Raw genomic sequence first — 16,431 nt, forward strand, 5'->3', positions numbered from 1 at the left:
AAGAACAAAACCTTCAGGACATAACGGAGGATTCCTACGATATGAATTACTCACAAGAGGACAATCCTTTCCAACAACAGGAGACAATTGTTCATACCTTCTTTCCCCAACAGGAAATCCAGAAAGTGGTAGGTGTAGGCCACTCCAACTTTAGTCTCCACTTGAGGCCGTCTTAGGGTGGAGTAGATGTTGCCAGGGCTACGCCTTTCCTCAGCCTTCCTCAGCTTCGGGAGCCTACACCCCATTTCTCTGGAATAAATTTGAGGGGAAAATAGCGCTAAACGTACTTAAAAATCACCAAGAACATTCAGAGAATTGTGGCAATAAAGCTGGAGAGAGCATCGTTATGATTTCTAAATATAAACAATGTATTTGCTCTTTTTATAGAGTGTGATAGTCCCACAAACGTAACTGCTATTGTTCATATGCCACCTTCGGCTTTGGGAAACGATGTGTGAATCAAACCGACACGTTCCAACCGCGTGCACGCACGCGCGCACACACACACACACACACACACACACACACACACACACAAACTGAAATATGAGCGTGTCAGCCATTACCTACTCGCCGGGCTGTGATACGGGCATCTCCTAATCAAATAGGGCTGATTGAGAGCGACATGTTTGATCAGAATGAATTAAAGCAGAAATGAGAGCGATTTCCTGCCCTGTCAAGCAGAGCGACATGAGACGACACGGACAGGGAAGAGGAAAGCAGAAGCAAAAAAAAAACGTTGAGGATGTCGAACAGATAACCCATTTCTATGCTGATCTGAGAAATATGTGATAATATAAGGCTTTTTCTGAATGGAAACACTTGAAAATATCTTGGGAGAAGGATTTGGATAAGCCGTTGGATTTCTTTAAGATATCCTTCCTCCTTTAAAATTCAAAAAGCAATTTTTACCTAAGAGTGCCAGTTTAAATATGTATAAGTATAGAAAAACAGACAAAAGTAGAGGAAAGACAAAATAAAGAGGGCAGAATCGCCAAAAAAGGGGGAAGGGTCAAATATCATCAAGCTAATTCGAAGCGACAGGACTGTTACTCTCAAACCATCCCCACAGATACGCTTAATATTTGTGTCTGCACATCTGCATATCTATATATGTGAGTCGATGTGTTTGTCTTCCCCAGGGGAAGGTCTATATCTGTAGCTCTGTATCTGTTCAGGGAGCATGGAGAATGACATGGTAACTCTCATTGGGCCAACTGCACGGACATTAACTCTGCTAACGATCCTAACAGAGCACATTATGCTGTGTGTGCGTGTGTGTGTTTTCTGACTTCTAGCTTTGACGGTGCTTTGAAAGGTTATGAAGTTCTAAAGAGGACTGCATCTTTTTTTTATGCTTAGCTCGTCTGTTTTATAGAGGGCACATATTTAAAATTTGCAGTGTAGGAATAATTAGGTGTTATTATTCTTTTAATACAACATGTCTTTCATAATGACTACAAATGAGGAGAGATGCAGGGATGGAGTTCTGGTGGAAGGAGAGTGAAACACTCAGTATGTCTCAGTTTCTTAGCTCTCCTCTTCCTCCCACCATCGCACTTTTTCCTCCTAAGTTCTTCTGCCATTAGCTCTTCCGCTCGCTCCGTTTCAGAAGTACTTATCAGACCCCAAACATTAATCACGCCTTTTCCGTTTAAGCTATTTTCTGCTTCTTTCTACCATCTTTGATTAACCTCCCTCCATTCATCTTCTACAATGGCCTTGATTAGTTTCATAGTAAACTACATTCAATCAATTTGATTACAAGACTTTCAGGCTTTTCTTTGCTTAGTGCCGTCTGACCTCTACGTTCTCTCTGTTTTGAATTTGTATTCTCCACAGCAAAGTCAGATTTCCTTATTCTGTCACATTCTGGCCAAGTCTGAAGCAGCTGGGATGGATGAGGGGTCAGGGTAAGTCTGAGAACCCTACAGTGATGTTATTCTTTCCACCTTGATTTATCTCATGACCACAAAGGTAAACTGGCGAATCAAGAGATTCACTTATAGGCTCATCTCTTTCTTCACTACAACAGCCTAGAGCTAGCCAATACTGCTGAGGAGATCCCACCTAACCTACCTTTGTCCTGATCCATCTTTTTCTCAAAACAGCAGAACTCCTTCACTTGAGGTGGTGGGCTCAGGTAAATGAGACATTGTATTAGTTTTTGGGCAGAGCCTGCCAAGGGTGCCATGCTAATTTGGGTGACATTTGCCAATCACTGTGGTTTGGCAACACTCAGAAGGTTGAATTGCTCCAAGTCCAACCGTGGCCCAGAAAGCAAAGCTCTGGTCAACATCGCAACCAGAACATTGGGTGTACTGCCTCAGAATACAATCAGTTCTTCTCTGCATTGAAAGGCATCAGTAGGGACCATGCATCGCTTCTGGTCTGACAATACCTCAGAATAAGTTGGAGAGTGTTGTTGGAGAAATGAATGCCTGCATCTCCCTCCTTGACTATTTACTTCGTTGGCCCATTTTTGAATAAGTGCAAGAGAGCGAATGGGTAAGTTTCTGGATGAAAGCTCACCCTACAACATCAAACCCTTCTTTCTTTACCATCTTTAGACAAACAGCAAAAATATTTGCTTTCCATTCTTCACTCCATTTTTAAACACTTTCTTTCCGGTAACTCTCTTACCAAGTCTGTCCTAAAAACTACTGTATTACAATGTCTCCAAGGAGAGGAAACAGGGCTCTGTGTTATGACAATATTAAAGCATGCAGTCCTTCTCCCAACTTATCATCCTTGAGGGGTTTACTTTAATATGATTTGTCAGCTAAAGGGACAAAAGTTTCATGTGGGTATGTTGAGCAGGATTCATCTCCGGCTGGTTAGGGAAAAGGGATTTGAGGCGAAAAGGAGGCTGAAGCACAGGAGAGAAAAGATTTTAAATTGTACCATAAAGCAGACATTCTTATGCCTCTGAGGTTAGATTTGAATATATGTCGTTACAACCCCATTCCAATCCAAGGCACTTAAACTAAACCACCCACATGTTTAACCATATTTCTCTCCATTTCCTTTGCACCATGCAGTGTTTTAAACTACTGTTGAAATTACACTCGCTATGTTGCAAATGACAGTTGATTTTTGTCTTCCTCAGATGAAATGTGACTGGTTGTACGTCTAAGTTCTGACAAGCCAAGTGTGTCGGTGTTTGATCCAGCATCTCATTTGCTCTTTAATTGTATACCGACAATTCAGTTCTAAGCCTAGACCTCACTTTTAACAGATGAACTCTGTCAGAGAAGGTTAAAAAAACACATCTCTAATTGAACACAACACACCGATGTGAAAACATAAGGTTGTGGTGGCAGAGAAACTCGTCTGAGCTTAAGACTGGAGGCCTTTCTGGGGCCTTTTTCTCTGTGAGTTGACTTCAAATACAACCGCTCCCTTGCTGCGACACAAACACACTGGGAGAAAAAGGGCATTGACAGCAAAAAAAGAGACCCTTTTGCCAAAAAAGGGAGAGACAAGAGTGAGACAGATGAAAGGAATAAAAAAAAAGAGATTGAGGTGAAAGACGGGGAGTAGCGGAGGGCTTCTCATTAGAGAATCTCTTGTAACGGAGAGGTTTTGAAATGGCAGGGGATTTATGTGAGAGCATAATCTGCTTGCACTTTGTCATTGCTGTACTACCTCCAGTGCCACTTGAGGGATGATGGTTTTACAAGAAGCATTATTCATCTGGAGAGAAAACTGCATATGGACTCAGACCAAGAAAAAAATCAAAGTGAAATTAGGTAGAACCACCTTTGAGAGGCTGACATTCTGAAAAGATTGACATGTTTTTTTTCCCCCTCCCATCCATTAAGCACTATCTTAAGTTAAAACCACTGCATAAAAAAAGAAAGAACTACATGCTAATTTTTTTTGTATACTTGAATGCAACTTATGAATTGAACTTATGACTTAAACTAAAATGGTTCTACTGGTTGCATCATGTGTCCAGAAGAAATAATGGTGTGAACAGGTAAACGAGTGCAAATGCTTTTCTTCAATTCTTTCAATGTATTTTGATGCAAGAGTATTTTAAGAAACTAAATCTACTTTAGTTATATTCAGTTTTGCATAAAGTGAAAAATATGATAAATGGATGATGGTAGATGACTTATTTTACTTGATAGGTTTTGAGACAGACTAACACCAGAGCCTATAGCTGCTGCTTTGTAGCAGCAAAATTTTCCCTGGCATAATAAGTCCCATTTCCAATTTTGTACCATATATATATATATATATATATATATATATATATATATATACACATTATTTATTTTTTTTTGTCATTTGTTTTTCTTAAACATTTCACATTCACATCCTAAAATCTGGAAGAATAAAAACAGAAAAAGCAAAAGTGGTAGAGTGAAACAAAATAAAATAAAAGGATGCCAAAGGGCCCTCACATCATCTCTGCCAAGAAAAAGAAAAATTATAGATTGGAGACTCAATCATATTTCCTGTCAGAAGATTAAGCAAATTCCAGAAAATCTCTTAAAAAAATCTTTGGTTGTCAAAAAACCTAGAAATATATATATATTTTTTTTTTTAACCAATGCATTGTCATTTCATTCATACCCACTCCAGTGTCTTATAGATATATTTAAACCATAACCCATCAGGTTTTGTCTTTTGTAGTTCAGTATTTTCATGACTGGCAAGAACAAACTGAGAAAAGTTTGGTGCAGAATGTCAAGCAGTTAACAGCATAATATCATACCCAAAAAACTGAGCATAAATCAGCAAAAACCATGTGAAGGTACAAAAGGGTGAAAAGATTAGAAAAGCATGGTTGCTATAGAGTAGGGGCCTTGAAGTCTGGGGTCCTGCAACTTTTAGGCGTGTCCCTGATCTAACACTCCTGCGTCAAATGGCTGAATCACTTTCTCAGTATGCAGCCATGTTCTCCAGAGTCATGCTAATGACCTCATTATTTGACTCAGGTGTGTTGAAGCAGAAACACATTTCAAAGTTGCAGGACAAAGATCGGCAGCAGTTTTTTTTTTTCTTAGCTAAAAAGCTGGTTATGACACAACCAAACAAAAACAAGAAATAAAAACTGGCTTAGGGACAAAATTAACAGCAACCTGTCTGTTATCCCTCAGATGAGGGCAATGATTATTTAAATATGCAATCAGGCATGCAGCACATAAACCCACAATTCAAAGATTGTTGTGCTTTTGATTATACAATCATCTTTGTGACATATCCAAATTCAGATAAACATACTAGCTAGCACTGGTGCTTAGGAATCAATTGATGAAACAAGATTTTCTAACACTGCATAAAAAGATTACAAATTGCTTGTTAGTTGTTGTATAAAGCATTTTTTAGACATTTTCCTAAAGCCAAAACCCTAGTTAGCAATGTGTCTGTTTTGGTATCCTTGGAGAGGGAATACTTTAGCAGGGAGTACCATCTTTTCAGCAGTGAGATGAACAAGATCCCTATAACAGATGGTTTGACGCCCACAGAGCCCAGCCTATATCTGCAGAAACACATAGTGGCAAGTACTAAAAGATGCTCAACAGGACCTGTTAGATTTTTTTGGATGCTTTAAAGAAAAAAAACAAACAAACAAAAAAACAGATTTGATTGTTTTTTTTCCCTTCTAGTTATCTCTAATTGAAAAAAGATAATATAATTAATTATTTTTGGAAAGATTTTGAGTACATTTCTAGTTCCTTTTGCACAGTACTGTCTCCTATAAATTACAATAATAAAAATTTGATTAAGCCGAGACAGAATCAAACAGTCTGTAGTTTTATGGTTCTTGTATGTACACCTCATGATCGTACAGTATTTCACTGCATTTCAAAATCAGAGGTGACAGACCGATTCCTGCGGAGTGGGGCCTCCCTCCCACTGGGCTGCACCGAGTCTCAGATGTGGGATGCTGCCATGGATGGAGGGAGGAAATAAAAAAGGGGGGGGGCAGTAATGAAATGAGGAGGAAAAGACAGAAGGAGGAGGAAATAGAGAGAGACAGACAGGCAGGGAGCAGAGTGGGGAGCATGTCAAGCTGCCTGGAGGGAGGTGTGATTCCTCCATGCAGAAATGTAGTCACCTCAAACGGTGTTTTAATGAGGCTGCGCAAGGAGGATAAAAACTAATTATGACAGTGATGTATTGGTCTGCCACACAACTTCTTGCACAGTTCCCTAAAAACAAAGCAGCTTAGGCAGAACAGAGAGGATTACACACAAAAAATAACTGGTTATAGGAGAGAAGCCATTATATTTTGCCCTAGATTGTACTAATGTGAAATTAAATACTGCATATGCCCCCCATCCCTGCTGCACACTGCATGTCAGCTTGCAGAAATAAAGTCATTCCACTCATATCCTATTTACAAAAAAAACCCCAAAAAACTCAAATTTGGCTGTTTGGAAATATTTCCAGATGAAGAAAAACACTGACATCCTTTTCACCGCCAACCATCATGGTAAATAGGAGAAAACGGTTTTAAAAGCACAGTTAGCAATAGTTGTCATCCAACTACTACAGAAGTAGTTTTTATGATGCTTATTCTGGGTGATATCAAATCTTTATATCAATATTGGTGATAACCAATATGAATATTGCCATTACAGCCCATGATTAATTGATTGATGGCTAGTTAGGTAGGTGCATACCCATTTGGTATAGTGAAAATCAACGACCACACCACTGACATTGCTTCTCTGTTTTAAAAGCCCTGTGCTGCATCACTGTTGCATACGTAAACAAATATCACATACTCAACCCATCCCACTCCCGAAACACATACAGAAACAAGTACAAAATGGAAATAAACATTGGTTATCAATATCAGCCCGGTTTTACTAATTGAGCCAATCAGCCAGTGCCGATGTTGGTACCAACGTATCATGCATCCTAGTTTATTCTATATTCTTAAATCTGTCTTGGTAAGCATTTTTTGGTTGGAAATATATCCATGTAAATTGTGTGTAGGTGCTTAAGCTAAAATGATAGTGTATTTGGTCAAAAAGTAAACAATTTTTGGGAGTTTAAATCAGATCTGTAGTTGTTTATTAGTAGCTAAAATGTAGACGCAAGATTGACAAGCACACCAAACAAAGTGACATGCACTGTGACCAGACTCTTACTCTTAGAAGTCTTCAGTCTTAATGAGTTTAGCTCCATAACTGTACAGTTAATGAACAACATGTAACTCATTTATTGTGGTTATACCATGACTTTGCTGTCCTTTACATATGACTTAAAACAAAAAATTTAATAATTATGAAACTCTATTCCTCTTCTGCCTTACAGAAACCCAGTCAGAGCTGCTTCATACGTGTTAGGAGGGCAGCTGGGAAATAAAAAAGGTGCAGAGGTGCTGAAATTATAAGAGCATAGAAGTTCTGGCTGGAAATTACAAATGTGACTCATTCAACTTCATCTTGGATCCAGAAAATGTTCACCAAGATAAAAAATATGTTGCTATCCAACATTGAAACATGGATTCCTATCTATCATCATTTTCTCAATTCTTAGCTAAAACAAATCTATATATATTCTTTTTCACACATAGATAAAGAAGATTACTTAAGATTTGTAATGTGCTTTCTGGTAGTTCAATGTTATTTATAGACCATTTGTGGACCTTTTAAAAGTTTGTCAAAGATATTTAAAACACTCAGAGGAACAAAATTGCTTGGTTTAAATGTGATCTAAAAGTAGACATCTGTTATCTGACAACATTGAGAAAATGTGAGTTTTTAATAAAAGATTATTAAAGCAGGCTGTGGAGGTTTTGAAAATTGAAAATATGACCCTCCACCCAGGGCATGCTACCTTCAGAGAGCGGTAATGTTCATAAGAAACTGTTGCAGTTGTTTAATGCCAGTTCTGTTTAAGCTAAATGGCCATTTCACTGTTTTTAAAGACACTGGATTGTTTTTGAATCGTCTGTAGTTGACAATTTCATTTACTTGAAGCAGACTGGTCAAACCTAAAGTGATTTATGATACAAAGAACCAACACTATTAAAAGGTAAAATTAAGATTAATGAATGGTTAATTGTAAAAGCACTGAAACATATGTAACACAGATTGGGATGTTAAACATTTTTACACTAATATTTTCCAACTCAATTTTGTTTTTGTGAAATGCATATTTATATATTATTTTGATATTCTTATTCTCTCTTATTCTTATATTCTCTTCTTTATTGAGAGTCTTATACTGGCGCTTTCATGTTGGCTTAGTTGGAAGTGGGCACTTGTGTGAAATTTCTCATCATGTCCCTTGCATGTTGTGTGGGTGCAACCTTGCTTGAAATAGTACGTTGTTGGGTCAGCACAGCCAAGTTCATCCCACATGGCTGTGGAAGATCCTGTGGTACTGTTTTCTTCTTTCTTTTAAGTCTTAAGACATTGCATCAAAATTGATAGAGTATAAAGAAAATAAAGCGCCTTAAATACACCATCAACATAAACGCCAGGGATTTTATATTCAAGTTTAAACATACATAGAGAGCGTTTAAGGATAGTAAAATGATTTAAGAGATTATATGATCTATCATTAGTACTTTTATATAGAAAATCAGTCGATATTTGTTTTGGATCGGAGAGTTTCGGTCAACGGATGAAGATTTTTGACAAGCAGCAAGTTAACCAGGTAAAACTGAAAAGTTTCCTTGTAGATCCTGCAATGGTTTGATGAAAGATAATTGATACGCGACAGGTCGCTTCCGCACGGCTTTTTCCTCGCGTGACATGCACATACATTTACGCACGGACACGCACTCCGTCACGCATACGCCGAGTTCACTCTAACCTGTGACAGCGAGTTGAAGGGCTTTATTCAGTTCGCTCAGCTGCTCAATTACAAATGGAAAAGCAATAGTGAAATGACAGGATGCTCGGAGATGACATTAGTTTTATTGTGAAAGAGTCTGAGAATGTGTAGTAAGTTTAGCTAACTGTAAAGTTGTTTTTAAACGTGATACATTAGGAAGGGGAGTGGGGGGGGGGATAAAAACATGTTCAGTCAGAATATTTAGGAAGTTATAACGGACTTAACTTCGGTCGCTAATTTTACTGTACATCTTCAGCAGAAACCCATCTCCAAAAAAAAAAAAGAAAGAAAAAAAAAAGCAGCAAATAAAGAGATACTTACCCGTTAGAGGTGGTCTCGGTCTGTTTAGGAAGTGGAAAGTGGACTGAAACCCTCCTCACTCCCGAGTCCCTCCTCTCTCTCTCTCTCTAATGTCCTCACTGTCTGTCCCCGTCACGGCACGTGCGGCTCCCGCAGCCACTGCGATCCAATGGGAGGAAAACATGAATCTTTCATCTATAAACTACAACTGAGTGGAAGCTCGGTTCATGGTAAACACTCCGTCAGGCTCCGACTGCTTGAGGAAGGGGTAGGAGGGGAGAAGAGAGGGCGGATTATCATCTCTCCTCGCCTTCCTGTTGTTCCCTTCTTGCTGCACCAAACGCTGCAGGAAAAACGCACGTCCTGCAAGGACTATGAGATGACTGACTATGCAGGTGATTTACGTGGTTGCATACAAACAGCGAGCAAGATTAAACTACAATATTATAACTGAGCGGAGGTATGCAACCGAATATCTTTCTTTTATATGTTTGGATTAGTTGGTAATTGTTTTCTCCCTATGTCAAAATTCAAGACTTTATACACTTCCAAAGTTCCCCAGTCCATTTTTTTTGTTAAATGTAAAAATATAAATGGAAAACATCAAACTTGAAAATAATTGAACGTAAAATGGACGAACAGGTAAGACTTAAAAAGTATAACTAAAGAATGTTGAATTGAAACTGAAACAGTGGACCTGTGCGTGGAGGAAAGATGGAGAGAATAGATGAATATGGTTGATAAATGCAAAAAGAGATGGATCAGCAAATAAAAAATCTAATAGCTGCTGGATGGATGGACGGACGGACGATAACTTGGAGGATTAGATGGATGGATGATGGACAAATAGATTGGTTGGTGGATGAAAGATGCAGAAAACATGGAGAGATGCATCATTAAAATAATGGATAATGAACAGAGTAGATGGATGGCCAAATGAATGAGTGGTGGCACAAATGAATGGATTTAAACAAATGGAAGACTAGATGAGGGGATAGATGGTGGAATAAATGGAAGCATGGATGAGTGAGTGGACAAATATGAACTTGGATAAGTAAAGTTTTTCCACATTATTTCAATTAATACCAAGTTGTTCAGCCTACGCGTGAATCCCATAAAGCTACCGTTAAGGTTAAATGTACGTTTTTCAAGGGTCTTCTTAGGAAAATTTATATTTTATAAGGAGCTATCCAGACTAATCCATAATTCAGAAACGTCTGACAGGGGGCTCAGGGGAGGGTGGGCCAAAGGCTGGAAAGGGCACTCTGGGGACCCACAGTCACACCATCAGGCTGTGACAAAAACAAAACGCCCTCTGACCAGAAGACGAGGAGCTTGTTGCCAGGCAAGCCTGACTTGAGGAGCGGCAACCACCGACGGGGAGGGCGGATCGGAGCTACGCCGCTCTCGACAGCTCCATGCAGATCCGAGACACATCCTACAAGTTTCGACACAAAGTTGCGGTAAAAATCAGACAGAGTTATGACAAACTGAACTTATTTATTGAACAAAATAATCCAAAACCCAACAAAAAACAAACAAAAAAAAGACTTCAAACTGTGACTTTCTCAGGCTCTCTGAACAAAAACGTCTCAAAACAATGGTGCCTCCGCAACTCAAAGTCAACGTCCAGAAACTGTTAGATGGAAAGAAAAACTGATGTACACCACATGCTAATGTGCATCTATATTAAGCTATGTTTAAAATGAAACTTAAAACCACATCCGGTGCATTCACTTATTAAATGTTTAAAATAATCCTTTACGCAAGACATGCAATCAAACAAACCCCCATCAAAAAAAATATATATATATGTATATATAAAAACTGAACTGTAAATAACCCAACTAGTGAAAAACAGGCTGTAACAAGTTTTGAAAAACTGTCATTTTCTCCTTTTTATCCTAACATTAGTTGATTAATGAGTCAAAGCAAAGTGAATTGATGCTGCGACTGTCTTCGACTGTGAACTTCTGGAGGCACATGACGAACATTTACAACTAAAGACCAAAACAAAAATTACTAATGGTGATGAGGTGCGAGGCCAAGCCTGCCTTTCATTTACCACAGTGACACCCAGTGAAATAAAAAGGGAGCGCAAAATGCCAGTGCTTAAAATTTATGATCGTGCCCTTATGCTGTAGGAAAGTTAATAAAGATCTTAATCAGAGGAGCATTAGACCTGACAAAAAAAAATAAAAAAAATCCACTAGAGAACAGATTGTAACAATGTACAAATATACAAACGCATTCCTTCCTATGTACAGAGAGCCCTTAAAACAGACTGGACAAAACCAATAAAACAAGAAAAAATAAATTAAACATAATATATAAATAAACAGAAAAAGTGAGATTAAAAGCCTTTCCATTTTTTTTTTCTTTTTTTTTTTGCTTGGGACTGTAAATAAGAAAAAAAAAGTGATCCCATGTTTCGGCTGGTATACCAAATGTGCTCTTCTCATCTTTTATAAAAGTCTCTGTGATCTATGTGAGTTAAAAGCAGCCGACCACAGGTCAACCTCACCGATCTTGGTTCAAGTGACTTGGATCGAAGTGGTTCGGTTTACGTTGAAAGCTCAAGAAGTCTGGTGTTAAAACGGCTCTGAAAAAAGATTTGACAGGAGAGACGAGGGCGTTCTGAAAACAATCTGGGGAGTCAGGATGCTTTCAGACGTCCAGAATGCCAAGATGTCACCATGTCCACATCTTGACTTGTTGAAGCTACTACTGCAGTCTGCGTCTGGAAAAGACGAAAGAACACAAAGAAATGAGCCATTTCTTAAAACTAGTAACACTTTAAGCCTTTATTTCTGTTAATTTTTATGACTATGGTTACAGGATAAAGAAAACTCAAGTAATTTTTTTCTGGTAATTTATTGTATCAGTAAAATAAATAGATTAATTTATGTCCTTCCTAGACACATTGCTTACAAAAATATACAGATGTATCTTTACCTTGCAGAAGGCTCAGTAGCTTTCATCTACAGCACAGTCAACATAGTCTGGACTCCACAATCCACAAAGCTCTAAAAACAGGATTTAGGATCAGAAAACAGACAGGACATGTACTTGATTAAAAATTCCTATGCACAACAGCAACCTCTAGTGGTGGAATTGAATATTACAATCAAAACAGAAGACTATTTTGAAAATTTGGTTTGAACAAAAAGGGAGAAAACAAGTGTTTCCAATGAATTGGAGTGAGATAAATAATCACCTGATTGACAGGCCGAGTCCTTTGGTCGGGGGTCCAGGGAGCTGGGGTGTACTGCGTGTCGGAGGGGGGAGAGGTCAGATGTCAAGCAAACAGCAACAACGCAACAAGCTCGCTTCTTAAAGAAAACTGAAGCTAGAGGAACTAAAGTCTATTTCACAAGCAGAAACTACAGTGAAAGAAGCAATGCAGGCTAAATCCTACTATCTGCTGTGTTTATGCGTTTACCTGGTAGGGGTAGGGGTTCTGTGCGTAGCTCATCGGCACCTGTGGAACCATCACCCCGCTGAAGCTGCTGTAGGAGTACGGCTGCTCCAAGAACCAGTAAGAACAGGCTTATTAACAGTTAACGTGGAGATGAAAGACAGCGGAGAGAGGAAAACAGTTACCTGGTTATACGGGTTGCCTCCGCTGTAGACGGGTGAGGGCTGTGTAACCCCTCCTCCCATTGGTGAGCAACACGCACAGTAGATATATTGGCTTGGACTCATCCAAGGAGCGGATCCGACCAGACGGGATGGTATGGATCCTGAAAAAAGTAAAAAGAAAGTAGGACATCAGCTTCTTTTTGGCAATGGTGAACCACACTGAACTTTCCCAAAAGGGCCATTTGTTTCATTTTTTTAAGTTGCGGACATTTCCATTACTTCTATAGCAGTGGTTCTTAACCTGGGTTCGATCGAACCCCAGGGGTTCGGTGAGTCAGTCTCAGGGGTTCGGCGGAGCCTCTGCCACGGAGGTAAAGACACACTGTGTAAAGTCGTGATGACGCCCCGTTTTGCCATGACTTGCTCCAGAGGATCATGTTACATTGCTGAGCCAATCAGTGCTGCGGGAAGGAGTTCCACTCTCATGGATTTGAACTTGTGTCTTTAATTACTTCAGTAAAGCTCACCGTTTTTACCAAATTCTATAGTCTAAATCTGCTCCTTAGTCACATCTTTTCGGGGTTGGTACTGCCTCTAGTGGCGTGGAGGAGGTAATACAACTAATATAATTACATTAATAAATCAGAATACCGCAAATTATTTTCTGTGTGTGTATGGGGGGGAGGGGGAGTTCGGTGAATGCGCATATGAAACTGGGGGGGTTCGGTACCTCAAAAAAGGTTAAGAACCACTGTTCCAGAGGTACCACTGTCGTTTTTGTCAAGCTTACACACACTGATGAACACTGACGCAGTTGAAAGACAAAGAATTATTCCCAGGAAATTAATGTGAAGAGAAATTAACATACGTGGACTCCGTTGCTTCATGATTGCAGGGCCCAGCTTGAGTTTCCGCCCTTTAAAACTGATCTGTTGCTGTAACAGACAAAAAAAAAAAAAAAAAATACAAATCTATATATATAAAAAACATTATGCAGAATATATGAATCTTGGTTGTTACATAAAAAATGTATGCATAAAACATTCACTGACCTCAATGATTGACTGAATGTTGACATCTTCATTGAAATACACAAACCCGTACCTAGGAACACACAAAGCAGTCCACATGCTTAATGATGGAAAGTATGAAGCAGAAAATAGCCATAAAAATCCCTTCACTCATATCAACTAATAATATACAGTAGAACATTGTGCAAACCCATTAAAGAATGGATCTAACTTGCATCATTCACCAATATGTGAGCAGGAATGTCTAGGTGCCAAATGATGTGTGTGTAATGTGTTGTGTTGCCACAGGGTGGCAGTATTAGCTACTGTCCTTGTGACGTCTATCTAGTGAAAGTAAAATTTGTGCTAAATGGACACAAACCTCTCTACAAAGTGGTAAATCAAGTAACATTAACACAAAAGGAAAGTTTAGGCTGTGTACCTGTTAGGGAGAAGGGCTTACTTCAGGTGTGTTTAAAAATAAAACATTAAACCAGTGAACACAGTAAAAGTTACTTTGTACATGTTTTTTTATATCTTTCCAAAAAAAAAAAAAAAAGAAGAAGCAAATTCTTAGTCTTATTGTCTCCACTTAACACAAATTTGCATTAACCCTTCTTCAAGAACAAACTTGTATGAACTTTAAGCTGTAACTATGACAACACACCTCTAAACATACTCACCCTTTGCAAACCCCTCCACGGTACGTGATTATTTTTACTTCCTTGACATTGCCATATCTTGTAAAGAAGTCCCGCATTTCATTTTCATCCACCTAATGGTTTAAACAACAACAAAAAAATAATAAATTGCTATGGTTTTTAAACACATAATCTTTTGTTAATTGGCCTACGATCAACTGAGATTGACTGCATAAAATTAAGACTGGATTGCAATTTCAAAAGAATGAGGCTGCATGTAACAGAAATTGATGCTGCTTATGTATTAGGGCTGTAGTAGAATTAAATGGATTCACTCTAAATTAAGTGCATATTTTTGGATAAGTAAAAAAAGAGTTGTAGGTTTGGATCCTCTGGAAACTGCTGAAGCTGACGAGAAATATGAAGCACAACTAGTATTTCAATATCAAAAGAGATTGCTTTGAAGTTGAAAAGTTATTCTTATTTTTAAATGCAGTTATTTAAAAATGTGAAAATTACACTGGCTAACACACAGATTTATCATATTTAAAAACAAAGTTAGTACTTAAAAATCCTTTTGTGGCTAATAAGAATTTTTGTTATTCTAGAATTCAGCTTTTAATTAATCCCATTGTTGTTGTTTTTTTTATTATTTCCAAGAATTAAAATAAGCCATGATTTTTTTTCTGAAGGAACAAAAATATTAGCCCCAGTTCAGCATCAGTCCACACAGAACCATTACTAACCTATATATGATTTCAATGAAAGTAAGATTAAGTATAAGCTCACCTTCATGTCGATCCCACCCACAAAGAGGGCGTTGGGGGTCAGTCTGCCCTCTGGCAGAATGTATCCATTAGATAACTTCAAAGAAGGTACAGTCTGGGTAATGGTTCTTGGCTTGTTGAAATCCTTGCAGAAAAAAAAAAGTTACATTTGAGATATACGAATGTCGTGTGACTATCACAAGAAACTGGTCGTAGTAAAATCGACATCGTTGGAAAGTTTGGAGTCGGGGCTTGTTGACATTTTGAACTTGAGCAGCAGGCTACATTGTCTAACAACATGGCGGCCATGTTCTCGCCTGAAGAAAAAAAAAACTTCACAAGAAAAAATGGATATATGCAAATTAAACTATTTTTCTATTCAATTTTCAAGCAAACCACTTATATTGTAACTAATATGGAGGTCTGGAACTTAACGCTCTAGTGTTAAGGCGATTACGAATAAAACACATATTGGTGCTTCCACAATTGAACACTCCCGCTTTAGCTTCACAAGAACCGACTTTATCACTGGACACAAAAGAAACAAAGACACGTCGACAAAATCGTCTACGCTGTTAACCTGACTCACTTTTTTGGGCGAAACTAATGTTAAGTATAGGTTAAATTCGTTTTTAGTCAAGCTAACATTTGCCAGTGGAAATATTCCGCCGTTTTTAGCTCAAGCTAGCATCGGTTAGCTAGCATATCATCGCTATTACCAATAATCTCCAGTCAGCACGCTCTTTTAAATAATTTATACCTCTAAGATGCATACTATGTTGTATACAGAGACTTACCATGGCTAAAACAATAAAAACCAATAACTTAGGTTGACTCTCAAGCCGACGACCTGTTGCGTTCTGCCGAGACAACCACTGCAGTAAGACTAAACCACACCCAAGGCTCACCACGTGACTCAAGATGCTTGCAGACCTCACAAGCAAATAGGTAAAATCCAGATTCTAGCTACTGAACATGTGAACAAACTTTGCCTGCGAAATGTTATGTTTGTCGAAATGAACGATCTATCAAATAAAAACGTTTTTTTTAAAATTGTTTCTCACAGTGACATAATTCATATAACTTTTAAATTGTACGTTTCTAATTATTTTTTATATATTATATTTAGTAAAAGCCTCTTTGTTTTTAAATAGCAGTTTTTACGTTTTACCTGCTTTTTTAGCGGGGAAAACATTAAAAAAACATTTGTTATTCAAAAATGTTTTGGACTGTGCATTAGCTAGTTTATGAATCCGTAATCACGGCTTCAGACTAATTATACATTTCAAAATAATAGTAATAAATAAATATAATTATTTA

General features: G+C 38.2%; 2 protein-coding genes across 4 annotated transcripts in view; both read right to left on the reverse strand.

The window, feature by feature from the left end:
* The window catches only part of rftn1a (raftlin, lipid raft linker 1a), a 42,444-nt gene extending 32,973 nt beyond the window's left edge, over positions 1 to 9,471 (reverse strand). For both annotated transcript variants that reach the window (XM_015029024.1, XM_015029023.1), the window contains exons 1-2: positions 9,133 to 9,471; positions 98 to 249 (exon numbers count right to left, since the gene is read on the reverse strand). In XM_015029024.1, the coding sequence (XP_014884510.1) occupies positions 98 to 245 (148 nt within the window). In that variant the 5' untranslated portion in view covers positions 246 to 249; positions 9,133 to 9,471. The remainder of the gene's footprint in view (positions 1 to 97; positions 250 to 9,132) is intronic.
* A 2,029-nt stretch (positions 9,472 to 11,500) lies between these two features.
* dazl (deleted in azoospermia-like) lies at positions 11,501 to 16,043 on the reverse strand. 2 transcript variants are annotated; one of them, XM_015029029.1, is made up of 10 exons: positions 15,909 to 16,043; positions 15,134 to 15,256; positions 14,387 to 14,478; positions 13,746 to 13,797; positions 13,562 to 13,628; positions 12,715 to 12,854; positions 12,554 to 12,634; positions 12,329 to 12,379; positions 12,067 to 12,137; positions 11,501 to 11,845 (listed from the first exon to the last, which is right to left on the reverse strand). In XM_015029029.1, the coding sequence occupies exons 1-9, from the start codon at positions 15,909 to 15,911 to the stop codon at positions 12,093 to 12,095; spliced, it is 654 nt and encodes a 217-aa protein (XP_014884515.1). In that variant the 5' UTR covers positions 15,912 to 16,043; the 3' UTR covers positions 11,501 to 11,845; positions 12,067 to 12,092. The 2 variants fall into 2 exon arrangements, with proteins under 2 accessions (XP_014884515.1, XP_014884514.1); XM_015029028.1 differs by having other exon boundaries at positions 11,501 to 11,851; positions 15,909 to 16,042.
* Between the last annotated feature and the right edge of the window lie 388 nt (positions 16,044 to 16,431).

Source organism: Poecilia latipinna, unplaced genomic scaffold (assembly GCF_001443285.1).
Source record: "Poecilia latipinna isolate Pla-1442-1.1 unplaced genomic scaffold, P_latipinna-1.0 Scaffold141, whole genome shotgun sequence".
Taxonomy (NCBI): domain Eukaryota; kingdom Metazoa; phylum Chordata; class Actinopteri; order Cyprinodontiformes; family Poeciliidae; genus Poecilia; species Poecilia latipinna.